General features: G+C 32.4%; 1 protein-coding gene across 1 annotated transcript in view; it reads right to left on the bottom strand.

The window, feature by feature from the left end:
- The window catches only part of LOC123645020 (serine/threonine-protein phosphatase 4 regulatory subunit 4), a 52,580-nt gene that overhangs the window by 23,732 nt on the left and 10,646 nt on the right, over positions 1-18,202 (bottom strand). The window contains exons 5-13 of the mRNA XM_045561515.1: positions 15,801-15,922; positions 14,510-14,632; positions 13,162-13,331; positions 12,711-12,830; positions 10,362-10,439; positions 9,195-9,278; positions 8,363-8,545; positions 3,532-3,637; positions 1,511-1,658 (exon numbers count right to left, since the gene is read on the bottom strand). Of these exons, the coding sequence (XP_045417471.1) occupies positions 1,511-1,658; positions 3,532-3,637; positions 8,363-8,545; positions 9,195-9,278; positions 10,362-10,439; positions 12,711-12,830; positions 13,162-13,331; positions 14,510-14,632; positions 15,801-15,922 (1,134 nt within the window). The remainder of the gene's footprint in view (positions 1-1,510; positions 1,659-3,531; positions 3,638-8,362; positions 8,546-9,194; positions 9,279-10,361; positions 10,440-12,710; positions 12,831-13,161; positions 13,332-14,509; positions 14,633-15,800; positions 15,923-18,202) is intronic.

The raw sequence follows: 18,202 nt of genomic DNA on the forward strand, positions 1-18,202 counted from the left end.
GGCTTTTATACCCCCAATCAGTTAGTACACAGTACTGTTAGACTCATTTCTTTGGCTGGTGGCTTCCCAAGCAAAAGAGAACCAAGACATATTGCTATACAATGATGTATTACCCAGAAAGTCTCCAAAATTTATGGAGTAATATTTAATTAATCTTCTTTTAGTTTTTGAATTGGCAGATTGCTTTCTCTTAGAGTCAGTGCAATGGTATTAGTCACATTGACCAGAGTAGAGATGATTTCATTTCCTTCCAAATTATTTTCGTCAACTGCTTGGTGACAATTTATCACATTGGAAGTTGCTTTTCTAGAATCATAACTTCAATTTACAAAATGTTAACAATATAGCTGGATTCATTAGTTGGTCAGGAAGAGGTAAAATCTAGAGATTTTAATGTCAGGGATATGCCACCTCTCATTTATTAATATAAAGCACAAGTAAGATGCACAAAAAACTAAAGCCAAAACAGTTGTGCTTTCTGTATCTTCTCACATTAAAAATAACAAAACACAAACCAACCCCTAGATTGTTCCCATTAACTAATGCTCATGAAATTCTTTGGTTGAACTTTTCAATATCTTTTGACAATTTTTCTTGGTATATATCTCAACAGCAAGACTATTAACCTAGGCTACCTTATTGCCTTGCCAAGTCTTCCTATTAAAAAATATTATCATGTTCTACAGATTGCCTACAATTCATGTCAGTTGTTTATAAAAGATGCACATATACAACTGGTCCCCACATCTGACATGGGTTTAAAACTCCTTTAATCCCATTATCAAATATACAAATAATTCTTAAGTAATAATATGCATGTACTTAATGCCACTAAACTATACATTCACAAATGGTTAAAATGGTAAATTTTATGTTATGTATATTTTACCATGATATATAAAAAAAGAAACAATATGCTCACTTTGGGAGAAAAAAGAACAAAACATATTTATTCTTTTTTTTCAATTTCCAAGCAAGCCATTTTCAGGCCTGTTCCATCCAACTTAACAGTTAACCAAATCCAATTAATATTTACTGGATTTCAAAAATGTAAGGCCGTTGAACATAGAAGACAGGACAAAGACCTCAAACCAGCCCTACTTCTCAGAATAAATGGGCCCCTAAAAATGGACAGATGCTCACCAAGCCAACTCTGAAGTGACAAGGCTGCTGACTATTTTTGCTTAACTTTTAATGATAGGCAACTTAATACCTATTCAACCTCTCCCAGTGCCAATATGTGTATCCAAATGGCTGAAGAAGCTTGTCAATCTGACTGCAACTTACTGCTCTCAACCCAATAAAACAAAAGATCTAAGACAGTGTTGAAAGATTATGCTTCCAAGTCCTATAGATGTTTATCAATTATTAATACCAAGAATTTCAAAGCCAGTGTAAATTCTTCACTCAATTTTTTAATTGACTAAGAAAAAGATTTTGCATATATTCACTATATTAGCTATATAAGAAATACAATGTTTTCAAATATGTTCTTTGATTGATAACATACCTCACATTTGCTACTGGATCATGTGTCAGTTCAATAGCAGGTAGAAAGAAATATTTACAGAAAAATGATTTGGAAAAGATCTCTATAATAAATTCACAGGTATCCAAAAATCTAAGTCTATTCCAATAACTTTTTCCTTGGCCCAGTTCTAGAAATAACAACAAAAATTATCAAAAGTTAATTTTTCCCATATGAAATTACATGTGACAAAATTAAACACATAAAATCCATAACAAGTTTCTTTATGCCCACAATTTGGTTAGTAAATACAAGAGATGAGGAAAATAAATCATATATTCCCCAGATTTATAGATTCCCAAATTATTGATACCTCAAAAACCAGCAAAAAGTTTTATTAAACATTGCATTGAAATCCATAAGCATTTATTAACCATTCAATGACTATATCTACTATTTTTTGATCACCCACCATGTGCTAAATACTTTACACATATTATCTTGTTTAACCCTGAAAAGCAATCCAATGTGACATGCATACCTATTCCTCCTAAAAGATAAGGCTACTGAGATTCAGAGAGGTTAAAGTCACAAAGCTGGCAGATGCAAAGATAGAATTCAAATGCAAGTCTAACTTCAAAATCTTTTAATAATCAAATTAACTGTTTTTTCCCTCTTGTTTCCTTAAAAATGCTTTGGAGTGGACACAGTCCTATGTAAATAGTACTACTGACAATAACTCAGGTTAATATGTAAAGGTTTTCTTCTTTTTACATAAATGTTCAAAAACAAAACTCCATTATTTAAAGCCAAATAGAATCTTCTTTTTTTTTTTTTTTTTTGAGACAGAGTCTCGCTTTGTCGGCTGGGCTAGAGTGAGTGCTGTGGCATCAGCCTAGCTCACAGCAACCTCAAACTCCTGGGCTTAAGCGATCCTACTGCCTCAGCCTCCCGAGTAGCTGGGACTACAGGCATGCGCCACCATGCCCAGCTAATTTTTTCTATATAGATTTTTAGCTGTCCAAATCATTTCTTTCTATTTTTGGTAGAGATGGGGTCTCACTCTTGCTCAGGCTGGTCTCGAACTCCTGACCTCGAGCGATCTACCCGCCTCAGCCTCCCAGAGTGCTAGGATTACAGGCGTGAGCCACCGTGCCTGGCCCCAAATAGAATCTTCTTTCAAAATAAAACATTCTAAATGTAAGCTCCTGCCACTTAAAAATGAAAATTGCATTAAGATAGACTACAAAAAGAAAAATTAAAGCATACTGACCATAATTTTTCTTAAATGGAATTTTGTGAAAGTACTCTAATTTTTTGAAAAGCAGTGATTCATACTTAAAATCGTAAACTCCAATAACCAGAAAATCCCATTACTGCCTATGCTGGATAATAGAGTCTAATAAAAACATTAAGACATTATAGTCAAAACAAGTATACAATAATTGACAAATTCACTGGGTATATATAGGCAAATGCTTTATTTTTACAATTAACACTTTAACCAAAAGTTTTTACCTTGATTTTTGCTCTTGACAAATTAAAATCAATTTTCATTTGCAAATTTATTTAGTTTCTTAAAGCTATTATAAACTACCTAGGCTCACCATATTCACATTCATATGTATTATAAATTCTAGTAAAGGAAAAAAAATCCCACATTCTGTTAATTATGTTAATGTTAAAAACAGGATAAAGTAAAAGATGAGATTCATGGATATTTTATTTATATTTTAGTTCCAAATGCTATGTCATCAAGGTAGAAACTGGGCTTTCAATGTAAATGTACATTCACTTCACGTTTAATTTCTCAAGTGTAGAAATTCATAGAAGAATGCTCAAAGTAATCATTAATTTCATTCATCACACATCTAATCCTGCCATAAAGATTTCTAAAAAACAAAAATTAGCCAACAAAACTGAAGTAAAAGCACACAATAGATACTTACCAACATCAGCCTAATTATTCATGGCAAAAAGATACATAAATGAGATCTAATAATAACTAAGGCCAACTAGTTTACCTTCTTTTTTTTTCAAAATGAGAGATAATGATTACTTACGTTCGATTAATTTTTGAATGACCTCATGTCTCTGTTCTTGTTTACGATTATAACGTAGAAAAATGCATAGAGTTCGTGAAGCTGCCTTTTGGACAGGTAAGACATTCTTAAAGAAAAAAATAAGAAAGATAATTACACTAGACTAATATTATTATATATTCTAAATAATTTGGCCCCACCAAATCGATTTTAAGCTACTGGCTGAAAATCAGAGGAGTGGTTTACTTCCTCTCAAATCACTGAACTTATATCCTTCTGGAAGTGTCTTCATAATTTAATGTTAATATCACTCAGGCAAATCAACTAACTTATCATATTACAAAGTTAATTTAATTTGGCACAGAATTGTACAAATCATCCAGATTTGATTCACATCATCTTAAGTGATATTCTCCTCAAATACACCTCCACCATCCATTCTTTTAGTCATTCCCTGGACTTTGTCACACATTCATTCAACAAACATTTGCTAGAGCATACCACATGTCAGGTACATTACCAAAAATGTGCCACTTCGAAAATATAAATTTAGAGATCCATGACAGGGTATACTCTTTGATATTTCTGGCTTAATTCTAGTTCTTCAACCTCAATGTCACTCATTGAGATCTCTGGTCCATGGTACAGATAAAGCTTAAAATCCAAAGGACACCATGTCAATCACTCTTACCAATGTTCTAAACCCCTTTACCCTTTGAGTTTCTTTCACATCTCTGGGCAGAACCCTAATTCTAAATGAATGCAACCCTTTATCTTTAACTAGGTTTGGGTTCAAACCATGTAACAGAAAAAAACCTCTCAACTAGGCAGTATAAATTCATGTTCACCATCTTGACTTACATGCAAATATTATAAATATTATAATATTCAATTATAAAGATTCAGACTATTATTGCAGGGATCCTTAAAATTGAAGTAGAATAAAACTTTATGTTGCTGAGACAGTATTGGCTGCTATCTCCTCTCATATTTTATTACAAGCTACTTCTATTCTATTGTGTACAATTAGTGTAATGTTTTTAATCTATTGAATATAAAAAGAGGATATCTGCTATGATTTGGAATAGAAAATTTAAGACATATACATAAACAGATACATGAACTGGGCTTAAGAAAAATGAATTTTAGATAAATGGTGGACTAATTTCATTTTGCAGAGCCAGTCATATAAAAATGCATATATATTGTACCTCATACATAATACATATTATACTTTATAGTATAAGGTAAGTATTCTCTGGGGCCAGAAATCAAACATAAATGTAATCATGTCAAAAGCACATAAAAGCCAGTTTGAAGAAGTTGTAACAATTTGGGCACATAGAATAATGACTGCAACTAATTAAAACACCATTTAGTATTTTAAAATTAGTCTAAAAGATAGACACACACCATCAAAAACAAAATTCATCTGTCACCATTAAAAGTGGCTACTGCAACAACTCCTAGCTCTGAAAATGGATAATTAGAGGAAAAGAATTAAGAATGCATTCTGTCTTTTACGTTAATTAGAAAGTGTAGCTCAGGGTAATTAAATAACCAATGGGGATAAAGGAAAGTACTTCTTTACAGAATACCACCATCAAAAAATGTGTAAGCAATGAAGGAATTTTTAAAAATCATTCTTTTGCAAGTGCTAATGAAATAACTGATTCAAGCAAGGATCATCAACAGATGCTAAAACTAATGGGTGAAAGGCTGATGGGAAACTGAATATCCAGGGGGCTGAAGTATCAGCCACAGATTACAATGCAGATCATGCGGGAGAAAACTAATTTTGCAGTGGACAAATAGGGCTGTCACCACCTGCATAACCACTCTTAGCTCACTTATAGTAGGACAACCGCCACACATAACGTAATATAAAATACATAGAGAACTTGTTCTTGCCAAAAACACTTAACCTAATTCTCAGCAAGCCCTCAAACCTAGTTTCTAGTTTACAAGAAACATGGAGAACAGATGAACAAATTCACACCATGAAGCGATCCCTCAAATAAAGAGTTGGAATATTCTACAGGAAAACTACCTAATCTCTTCTACAATGCAATGTGACGAAAAAGTGGGGGAGGGGGGAGGACAGGGAAATCTTCTAGATTAAAAGACAATGAAGAGATGTAACAGCTAAAGGCAAGGTATAGACCTTAATTGGATCCTATATGGAATAAAACAACTATAAAATATATTTGGGGGAAATTGGTAAAATTTATGTATGGACTAGATATTAAAGAATGTTATTCTTTAACATTTTAATATTTATTCTTTAACATTTATTAAAGAATAAATACTAATTTTATTAAATGTAATAACCGTATTGTGATTATATAGGTAAATGTCCCTTTTTTGGAGACAAATACTAAAATGTTTAGAGATAAAATATAATGATATCTATAATTTAAAATTCTTTAGTACAATGAAACAGAAAAGGTGAATATATAGCAAAATGTTAATTGTTACATCTAGGTGATGGGTATTTAAGGGTTCATTATAATATTTTCTTTGCCTTTTTGTACCTTTAAATTTTTTTCATAACAAAAGTAGGAAACAAAAGCTTGTGTCATTCCTTTCTCAGAAACTTCCAAAGAATTCTCTTGTCTCAGAAAACACAATCCAAAGTCTGTATCACAGCCTTCAAGGGCCTGTGTGCTGTAGACCCAGCCACCCGGCGAGCCTCAGCTCTCTACCACTTGCCACACCGGCCACCTTGCTGCTCCCCACACGCCCAAGCATATCCTGCTTCACAGGTTTGCAGTCACTATCCACTTTGCTTGAACTGCTTGTCTTTCAGCCATCTGCACTGCTCTCTCCCTCACTTTGCTCAAGCCCCTGCACAAAGTATACTTGGTCCTGACCACTGTATTCCCAGTGGCATCCTACCAGTCTCCATTGCTTTCTCCTCCTCAACTCTGCTTTACAGTTCTTCACTGAACTTTTCATCCCTGACATACTATTTGTTTGTTTGTTTATCTTAAGATAGAGATCTTAATTGGATACTATATGGATTAAAACAACTGTAAAATACATTTGGAGCATAATTGGTAGAATTTTAATAAGAACTGGATATTAAATGATATTAAAGAATAACTGTTAATTTTGTTAAATGCCCCCAGTAGAATGTAAGTTCTATGAAAATAGGTCCTTTGTCTCTCTTGTTCACTATTGTATTCCTGACACCTAGAATAGTGCTTGGCACATAATAAGCACTCAGTAAGTTTTACTGAATGAATGAACAAATGAATATTCTGACCATTAGGTACAGAACTAAAAATGTAAATCTTTTTTTTAATATGTGTGCTCTCTGAGCATGGAAAATGTGCTATAACAATCATGTATTTCCTTTAAAGTGTGGAATTAGCTCCTTGTCAAAGAAAATAGTAAAATAAATATCGCAGGCTGACAAGTACTTGAACACACTGTACACTGTAATCATTTCTCTTTCCTGAGAAGAGAAGCTAAGAATACAGATTATGTATCTTCAGCTTTCTAAACACAAACATGCCTACCAAGTAATTAGGTTAAGACCAACAATTAAGAATAAACTTCACAGCACCTGTTATCACCACCTGCTAATATATTTATTTATTATTTTATTATCTCTCACTCACACCACCACTGCTTTAGAATGCAAGGATTAGAGCAGGATTCTGTTTTGTTCACTCCTATATGCCCAGCTCTTAGAACAGTGCCTGACACATAGGAGGGACTCAAACAACTACTTGCTTAATAAAATTAATTAATAAATTCTGTTCAATTCTATGTGAAATGTCCTACATGGTACATTCATGCTATCAAATGTAAAACTGATAAGGATGTTATTATTGTCAAAATCACTTTTTAAGATGGTTGCATCTACAATATAACCTTCATTGCTTAGGCTTTCTTTTGATATGTGAAATAAACCTGTAGGGGTATTAATTAATAAAATATGTGCCTATTACTTTTTTACTTAAGTTATAAATAACACCAATAATATAATTTTTTTCTTTTTCAAATCTTTGAAGCTAAAATTGATTTTGGGTTTTTGAGATGGCTGCTACAATTCATCATCTCCTTTTTATTGAGAACAAATGAGAATTTAAAATACTTTTTAGCAGTTTCTAAAACAGAACTATATGGAACTTTTTTATACTTAAAAAATGGGTAATGGATGTCATATTAAATGTATAGTGAACTGTGAAGAAAATAATCCTCTCTGGAAATTTTTGTGAAAAAAGTAGACAATTAATTTTATGGGTAGGTTTGAGCACTGCCTTGTTTTGAGGGATGAGTCTTTTTTTTTCTTTTGACTCTAATTATAAGGTTATCCATAGTAGGGCATCCATGTTTTTGGTATAAACTTCATCTGTTCTATAGCCACCCTTCAGGTACCATAAAAGAAAAAATAACCAAACTAATATTAAGAACCCAAGCACTATTTTAAATGGAAGGGATGACTTGGCAAAATGGCACAGCTGAGGTCAGACACCAAAGCCGTGGACACGTCAAAGCTACACATCAGGGCAGAAGGTCCTTTGCAGTAGAGACCACTGAGTCTTGTCAACCTTCCTCTTGAAGAACTACACCTAGTTTGAAGTGTGTGTATTTACACTGTCCCTGGAAGTATATAAACAAAAAGTTCCCCCTGTCCACCCTCTCTCCAGCCAGGGAGAAGATGCTGAGAGGAAGGACCACAGATGTAAAGGGAAACTGGGGCTCCCTCCTTGGGACCTGGGAAGGTGACGTCCTCCTACGCAGAATGGAATGAACTGAGTTTGTTGTACATTTTGAGAATGTGGTAATTCCAAAATCAATCATGAGTTCAAAACAATAAAATGAAATGTCATGTGCTCACATTTGTCATCATGATGGTGAACATTCTTTGTAAGAAACGATAATATATCTGATCACTGGATATGATATGTGGCAGACAGGCATATTTCTGTAGTAGCTTCTCATGAGTTCTCCATTTTAAAGAGGCTGCAGCTCTCTGTTCAGCAGCTGTGAGTGCTGGAATCAAGTCAGGCAGAGAGGATAACTAAAAAAGAAACATCAAAAGAGTCAATTATAATTAAGTAAATCAATCACAGCATTCAATAAAATTTTTCAGTCCTCTAATGCATTCGGGAAGGGAATACACCTGCTCATTTCAGAATTTAGGAGGCATCTCAGTTCTCACAAGGAGATAATTATCTGGTGCAATCTTTAAAAAAATCTTCTTTAAAAAAACCTATAAGTAAAATTTATAGTTCCTGGAAACCAAATTTTGAAGGAGAGACTAGGACTCATCATTCTTCCTGTCAGACTGATTACCATAGCAACTCTTCTAACTAAAGTAATATTTATTATATATTATTACTGTGAGCAAGCTTTGACCTTGTAAATTCCTACCCTTTTGTCCTCATTATTTGCTATTCTTGGAATAATAACTAATGCTAATAAAAAATGAAAATACAAACTCCAGAGACAATAAATAAGAATCATAGTAATAGCAAAATTGTTAATGTAAGAATTGTAGAGGAAATTCAAGCTATTCAAACCCCAGAAGACTTTTACTGAGCACCTACTACATGGTAAGCACTACTTTAAATGCTCTCCATTCATTCTTTCATTGATTCCTCACAACAACCCTGCAGAGAAGGATAATACTTATAAAGTTCAGAAACCTTTTTAAAGATGAGATTTACCTTATTTTCTTGAACACTGCTTTCTCCACCAGTGGACATAAGTTCCAAGATTTCTGGAAGATGATCTATAAGAGCATCTAGTACCTTTTAATAGAGATATTGATTATCTTATAGTGATTACAATGTTTTTCTAGATTAGTTAACTCCACATGTCAATTTCTACAGAGTAATAGTGGTTTTTTACCAAACAATGTTTTGGGAGTTTGTATTCTCTTACTCTGTCATCTTCTTGTTGGAAAATCTTAGATACATAGTTAAACGCCTGATCAATCTACCTTTGGAAAGAGATTAGTGTACATGCCTCTTGATATTGTTCAAATAGTCTAAACCTGAAAGAGCTACTTCTACACAACTAACATGCTCAAAAACTGCCTCCCAACTTTTGAAAGGCATTTTAAATCAGATAATACTCTCAGTAATATCAAAATACTGATGAGTTGAGCTTTGGCAAGCTAGTAGTCATTTAGGCAAATGGGATCTACTAAATATAGCATCAAAATAAAAGTATTTCAAAGTCTTCACGAGTACATACTAGATTGTAAAATATTCTCCAAACAATGCTATGAGAAAACAGATATAAAATGTGATATATGATTATAATTGTGTAAAATAAAAACCTTTACATGAAAAAATATAACATTTATATAGAAAAAATAGAAAAATTTAAAAATATAACAAAGTAGTAACAGTGATTGGAATTAAAGGTACTCATTTTGTCCACTTGTGGGCACTTCCTAAATTTTCCTTAATAAACAAATATACATATACTAATTTTGAATCTGAATATATATTTTTTTATTTTTTTTTATTTCAGCTTATTATGGGGTTACAAAAGTTCAGGTTATATATATTGCCCATGTCCCACCCAACCCCCTGAGTCAGAGCTTTAAGCGTGTCCATTCCCCAGACAGTGCACCTGGCACTCATCATGTAGTTATACCTCCATCCCCTCCCCCCACCCCCCACCTCCCCGAGTTTTAAATCCTAGTATTTTTAAAGATCTTCTCAGTTTCCAGTCTATGATACAGAGGTACATTGATTTGAAGCCTCTGTGGATGGTCAACTGAAAGAATTCATGCAATTCCAAAGAAGCAGGGGGAAAAAAGGCATTGATATGTTTGGACTTAACATAAAAGAAGTAAAAACCAAAGAGTAAGAAGATATTACCTCCAGTGATTCGTCTTGTAATAATGTTATTAGTTCTTTATGTATTAAATATACTCCAGAATTCAGAAGTTTAGACACCTAAAATGTAGCAATAAAGTCTCTCAGATTTGAGACTATTAGACATATACAGTTTAAAATAACTTTTAAAAATAAACCCTTGTTGATACTTCTAAAATAAAACAAGTTTATAACACAAATATAAAATTAGAACTCCAGAAAAATCAGTTGCATACATAACTAGCTCTTTAGTCTGCTTCATAATATGCTGGAGTGATATGAGGGTGGGAAAATGCACATATGTAGGTGAGAAAGTGCAGGAGAACAGGATTTACCAGCGTCATAAGCTTCACATCACAAGCAATAACAAGCCCATGGATGCCTCTAGTTCACATTTTAAAGTCTTAGAGCTGCCAATAGGATCTTAAAGGATATCCCAGGCACATCACTTTAGAACTTCCCAGAGAGCCTATAGTGACAGCAAGGTAGTAATAACTCCCAAGGAGGCAAAACAAGTTTTCTTTTCCTCATCAAAGACTTTAGTCAGCATGAGAGAATCAGGAGAGTCCAGAATAATCCAGCTCCCCTTGTGAACAGTTTTTTTTTCCTTCCAAATGCAGAGCTCACAATGGTAGATTCATCAGTTTCTACTTTATTTTTTTTTTTTTAACATATTGGGCTTGAGTAAAGTTCTGTTTGAAAAAAGAAAATGGTTCCTGGGTAAACAAATTGTTTTAAAATCCTTTGTTCTAAACAGTTGTTTTTGACTTGTTGGAAATAATTTCAAAATAATATTTTTCTGAAAAATAAGAATAAAGTTAGAACATAGTAAAATAATGATCAGAATCTAGCATTAACACTTAGAAAAATTTAAATCCACCAGTGAGTTTTCATTACTTAAAAGGACAACTATACACTAACGCTTCATTTTACGGAGTAGAACATCATTCTTGGCCTACCTAATGTGTTATGATTATGAAGCTAGCCACCCAGAAAATTCATAGATCAATGATCATAAAACTCACTTTTACCAGTGAATATTTTTAAATACGCACATATACATTTCCATATATTTATGTAGTGCTATATTATGTCCACTATAAAACATAAACAAAATTAAATATTAAAGTGATGAGATAAACATAAGTAGAAAGTCTAATATTGTATAAATACTGCATTCACAAACTCCAACCTTATACAATCCTCTCTGGAGACCACTATTCTAACAAATACACGTGTGCATGGTAACCAAGCCTGAAGAATTAGTTAATGCATCTTGGACATGAATATCCTGCTTAGCTGTCCAGAGCCCTCTGCCCTCTCCCCTCTTTCAAAATCAGATTTCTAGAAGTATATTTACAAAGATGATACAATTGTACAATACTAGAATTATTTTAAGTAATTGTACCTTAATTTAAAGTGGATATTTCTTAGATTATGTACAATGAATACATACTTCATTCACACCAGAAAAAGTGCTCTTTCAAAGAAGCAAAGACTATCACCGAACAGCCAAAAGAATCCTAAGTAACATTTATAATGATGCTATGGATACCCTGCACACTTTCAGCTAATCAGTGTTTTGACATAGGAACACAGTGCAAGAGAGAGGATGAAATATTCTCATTGAAAGTAAGAATTTTATTACATCACTTATAGAGAAAGGAAATATTTTATTATGCCATTTATAAAGATATTTTTATGTGACAGTTTTGAAGTTAACAAGTTATAGCTTATACATATTTACTGCAACTATAGCATACATGCGCTCATTGTGATCGTCCAAGAAGCATGTCCTAAATTTCAACTTCAAGGGCTAAAAAGTTAATCACATTCATCATAAAATTTCAAATTCACTTTTGCTCTTACTTTACAGAGAGTCGTAACAGCAGAATCTAAAAGCTATGCTCAAGAAACACCATCCATTTGCAGTGAAAACAATTAAATAATGTCTCTCAACTTCCCATTTGTTCTCAAGTGCTTAAGTTCAGATGCAAAGCATAAATACTACAAAGCATATAAAAACTGATTTCATTACCCAATCTGTATCACCCATATCTACTACAATGTCTGGCTTAAAGTAAGCATTTGGTATAGATATGCTGAATGAATGGATTAACAGAAGAATAAATGAATATAATGTATTTATGGAAATGGAATCTGTAAACATACTAAAAAGAGAAGAAAATTATGGGAATTTTAAAATAAAATTTAAGTCTAGAACATGGAGGATATAAAGTATATCTTATAAGAAACCTATAAACAGACGTACACAAAATATCAAAAACTCATCTAGTACATGTAGGTAGAATTAACAATGAATGTAAAGTAGTATCAATTCTTCAGACTTACTTCATAAAAGCAAATAGCAATAGTGTATCTGACTGGTACTTCAGGGTCATGACAAAGGCAGAAGAATGTAGAATAGAGTTCCATGTGGAAGTTTTTAGGATCAACAAAAACAATCATGGCCTGGTGGAGGTGGAAGGGAAGAAATGAGTGGGAAGGAGAGAAAAACATGCATCAATACCTCATATTATAACCATTTCACCTAAATTGAAATCATGTTCTCTGAATTGTAATTTAATTAGAAATCATATTTGGAAGATCTAAATGCATGCATATAATTCTGATTTATAGGGAGAAATATAAATTTCACAAATATTTATTCAGTACCTACTATGTATGCCAGACATAATGCTAAGCAGGAAGCATCAAATATGCTAATATTTTTAATGCTATCTATTCACATATTTTAAAGTTACCATGAAATGCTCAGTAAATATAAACATATATTTATTACCGGAAAGTTATAAGCACAGTTCTTCCGTACTGAAATATATTTCTTCTCCTGCTCTAGGACTTGGGGTGGAATCTGGTTTTCATTGTGTCCATTTTCTTGTTGCAAACCCAATGTACAAAGTTTCTTATAAAACTCCAAAAATCTCAAGTGTTGATCTGGAGTAAAAATTCCTAAAACAAATGTAAAACCTACGTTTGACATTTCAATTGAAAACAAAAATTTAAAAAAGAAAATCAAGGTACAATAAAAACATAATTGAAAGCAAATATTTAAGTAAATGGTTAAAAGTAGTTCACAAAAGGAATGGGGAAACAGTAGCTATCATGAAGAAATCTAGCAGGTCATATTGTTTCACCTTATCCTAATTTTAATAACATTTTACTATATAATACAGAAATTATACCTGCATAAATTTCTGTAGCATGTATCATACTATAGACTAGAAGTCCCCAACCTATGGTGAGTTGTATAATTATTTCATTATATATTATAATGTAATAATAATAGAAATAAAGTACACAATAAATGTCATACACTTGAATCATCCAAAAACCATCCACCTCCCCAGTCCGTAGAAAAATAATCTTCCATGAAAACCATCCCTGGTGCCAAAAAGGCTGGAGACCACTGCTGTAGACCACTAACAAGTCATTATAACAATAACTCTGTGGCTATATATACATATTGCTATTTATTTATAGTAAACATTATAAAATTACTTGCAGAAAAGTGTGTGTATCTGCAAAGAAGCTTAAAAATTGAATCTGAAAGATAGCACAGTAAACTGAAAATCATAGTTCTACATTCATTAACTATCTCGAGGAGCTAGGAACTCATATTGCTACTAAATATCTGCAATCCACATAAAGAAAATATATTACTATGCTAGACAGTTATAATTTAATTCTTACATTATTATAGTAAGCTAAGAACTAATATGTTCAAAATGCCAAGAGTTGTGGTATTAGTCTACATTCTCAACTGAACTTCTTACATGATATATTAGTTATTCAACAAATTGTTGAAATGGGTAATAAAGGTTATACTTACTATGCACCAAGAGTTAGTATATCTGAGCTTCTGTTATCTCATAGCAACTAATATATTAGTATAAAATATTCAAACATTTAAAGAGCTATGCTTACTTTACTCTGTCATTGTTCTTTCAAATAGGTTCCGTCAGTGAAAAAGTATTCCTAATGCTCTAAATTATGCTACCAAAATTCTAAGATCTCATAAGATTTTACACACTAAAAATATATGTTTTACAAGTGAAGGCTAAAGTTTAGTGGCTAAGACAGAAAAAAAGGGAAAAAATATCTACAATCTTAAAATTCTTATATCATACCATATAGTCCATGGCATAGTTTTCCAAAATGGAAAGATAAAGAAATAACAATTGATTCATCTGCTTTGAAAGATTTTTCACAAAATGATTTCACTAACGGAAGTATAGTTTGACTTCTGTCATCTGGAAAGCAAAGCAAAATAATACATACTTTAGATCCAGTTGCCACACTGCACATGTGAAAACTAACACATACACAAAAATTCCAGAAAGAAAAATTACTATCTTAGCCTCATAGCAATAGAAAATATCTAAAAACAAAGATGAATAGAGGTATATGGTGAAGAAGGGGTAAAAAGAAGGTTAAAATGACCAAAAACTTCACTACCAGGAAGGGCTTTTGATTTCCTATGAGGGCCAATGGGAATAGAATATAAAGAGTGATTAGAAAGCTAGGATGCCTGAGGTTTTGAGTCTGAATAACTAAAAGAATTCTAACACTATTAATGTAAATATTAATAGATGAGTAGCAGGCACGGGAAACTTACTCTCTTTTACATATGTCTTATATAATGATGCAGCTTAAGCCCAGTTTATCATTTCCTTTGCAACTGAAATTAAGTTAGCTTATGTTCTATACATTGAATTTCATCACTTTTATTTTTTAGATGACTCTTCTTTAAAAAGTTAACCAATTCTTTGAGTATGTCTGCTAAGTTTCTAATATATAAACAATATTAAAGTCTCAATTCTATATACTCTCCAAATTTCCCATAGTTTATTTAAGGCTTTCAGAAATAAATCACCACCTTATTAAACACCTGACAATACTAAGTAAAATGCTATAACAGGCTTATCAGTATCATCGTTATTACTATCTCTATTATCACATTTCAGTGCCATATCTACTCTTTTTACTAAATGACATTCACACATTTATTGGATTTTTTACAGAACAAGCATTATAACTAAGTGGAAATAGAAAGATGAATAATAAATGGTCTCTGAACTTGGGAAACTCAAACCAGCAAAGAAACCAAACATAAAAAAAACCATAAGACAATGTGATCACTGTTTTAATAGCTGGTATGAGGCAGGGATCTGCAAACTTTTTTGTAAATGTTTTAGGTTTTGCAGGCTATCTGTCCCAACTACTCAACTATGTCCGTGGAGCACAAAACAGGCACCAACAATACAAAAATGAATGAAAGAAAGAGGAAGAGAGGCTTAACATTTATCATAAAACTTAACGTAAGAAATTCTAAATCTACGTTTACTCCTTATTAGTGACTCAAAACATATGGAAGAGCACTGCTTTCAGGAGCAAAGACGTGTCCTCGTGAAGATTTACCTGTATCGAATATGTCAAGCAGATTTACCAAAGTTTCAAAAGCTGCAAGTCGCACACTGCTGCCTTCATCCCTGGAGAGTTCTATTAATTCAGGGAGTACCACACTTTTTGTAAGTTCTGTCCTGCACAATAAGTAATAGAAGAAAAAAAATCAAATCAATAAATTTGTAGGAAGAACTTACTAGAAACAAGCACTGGGCTAGGTGCTGCAGAAAATATGAAAAATCATAAAGATATTGTTCCTGCTCTCCAGAAGCTTGCAGTCTGGTTGGAAAACATGACATAAACATAAGAAACATTAACAGTAATTTCTCAATTATTTAAATCAATTCCACTCTTCCCAGCATAACATTTTTATCTATAGAGATAACAGAATATAAACTAGAAGTTTATATTAAACTTTATAATTGTGATACAGGTTTACATTTTAAGCAACTTCAGCAAATAATCTGGACTAATTAGAAAAACTTATCAGTAGTAATTGCAGAAACCCAAATGAAATCTTTTTGTCTAGATTTCATGGCATAAATTATTTTTCCATTCACCTAAAACATGACATTATAACTACTAATTTCTATACAGAAGAATGATACATGATCCTAGATGTTCCACCTAAAAGAATGAAATACAAATACTTTTAGGGAATATATAATATTTATAATACAATCACCAATAGTTCTTATTCAATACAATCACAAATAGTTCTTATTTAACCTGTTTCTGCTTATTCCTCATGGTAAGATGTCATTGCAATGACACACAAACTCTGATAAAGAAGAGGCTTATGATGTGGCCAGCTTTCTTGGGTACAAGATGGAAGCTGGCATCAATTATAATGGGCATAAGATGTTGATATAGTCCAAGAAAGTCATTAAGAGCTGCAGAAAACCTAAAAAAAATCAGGCAAGACTCAAAGACTTTTAAGACAATGCTGTCAAGTAGAACTTTCTGCAATGATGGAAAAGCTTCTTATCTGTACTGTTCAGTAGGGTAGCCACATGTGGCTACTGAGAATCTAAGATGAATTTAGTATGACTGAAGAACTAAAGTTCTAATTTTAATTTTATTTAATTTAAATAGCTACATGTGGCTGGTAGCTACCGTATTAGACAGCACAGCTCAAAGACAAGGACTTAAGCAATTGGAGGGACAAAAAAATGTTTTTAAGATGTTAATCTATATCATATAGAATTAGATGTCAGTATTACCAATAGTTTATAAACATTCATCAAATACTGCCCATAGACAGTGGAGGTAAAAGAGCAAAAGATGAGAGAACATATTTAAATGTTGTATAAATTCATTTCACATAAATTTTGCTCAGAATATGTTCGTATGTATAAACCACTGAAATCCTTGAATTTATTAACAATGAAAGAAAATAGTTTAAGATAATTTCATCTCTATTTACAGTCAAAAGTTATTTCCATTCAATCTTTAAACAGTTTTCTCTCTTTCTCCAAAACGTACTATAGTCAGGCAAATTCCACTTAATTATCTTTGGGTATTAAAATGAAAATAACAAAAATTAATAACCCTTTCATTTTACTAATTTTTTTTAGCTTCAGGATTTCTGTTTGATTTTTTTCTAAATTTCAATCTCTCTTAAATTTCCACTTTTAGTCATTTATTATTTTCCTGATTTCAGTGAATTGCTTTTCTGTATTTACCAATAACTCTTTAATAGCTATAGAATGTTTCTTAGTGCTGAAGACAGGGAAAGTGAATAAATTAAATCTGTATTTCAATAGTAGTTTCTAAAGACGTGTCAATTTCAACCTATCAACCTAGTTGAGGGTTTTCTTATTTCCAACTAGGTTAAAGCCACTAAGAACTACTTATACTACATATTAAAAAATCAAACAACCCCATTAAAAAGTGGGCAAAAGACATGAACAGAAACTTTTCAGAAGAAGACAGACTAATGGCTAACAAACATATGAAAAAATGCTCTACATCTCTAACCATCAAGGAAATGCAAATCAAAACCACACTGAGATATCACCTAACTCCAGCGAGAATGGCTTTTATCAAAAAGTCCCAAAACAACAGATGCTGGTGAGGATGCAGACAGAAAGGTACACTTACACATTGTTGGTGGGACTGCAAACTAGTACAACCTCTGTAGAACGTAGCATGAAGATAACTTAAAGAATTAAAGAAGTACACCTAACATTTGATTCAGCAATCCCACTACTAGGTATTTACCCAACAGAAAAAAAGACACTTACACTCGACTGTTTATAACAGTGCAATTCAAAATCACAAAGATGTGGAAACAACCTAAGTGCCCATCAATACACGAGTGGATTAATAAAATGTGGTATATATATACCATGGAGCACTACTTAGCCATAAAAAAAAAATGGTGATCTAGTTTCTTTTATAACAACCTAGATGGA

Source organism: Lemur catta, chromosome 1, assembly GCF_020740605.2.
Source record: "Lemur catta isolate mLemCat1 chromosome 1, mLemCat1.pri, whole genome shotgun sequence".
NCBI classification, from domain to species: Eukaryota; Metazoa; Chordata; class Mammalia; order Primates; family Lemuridae; genus Lemur; species Lemur catta.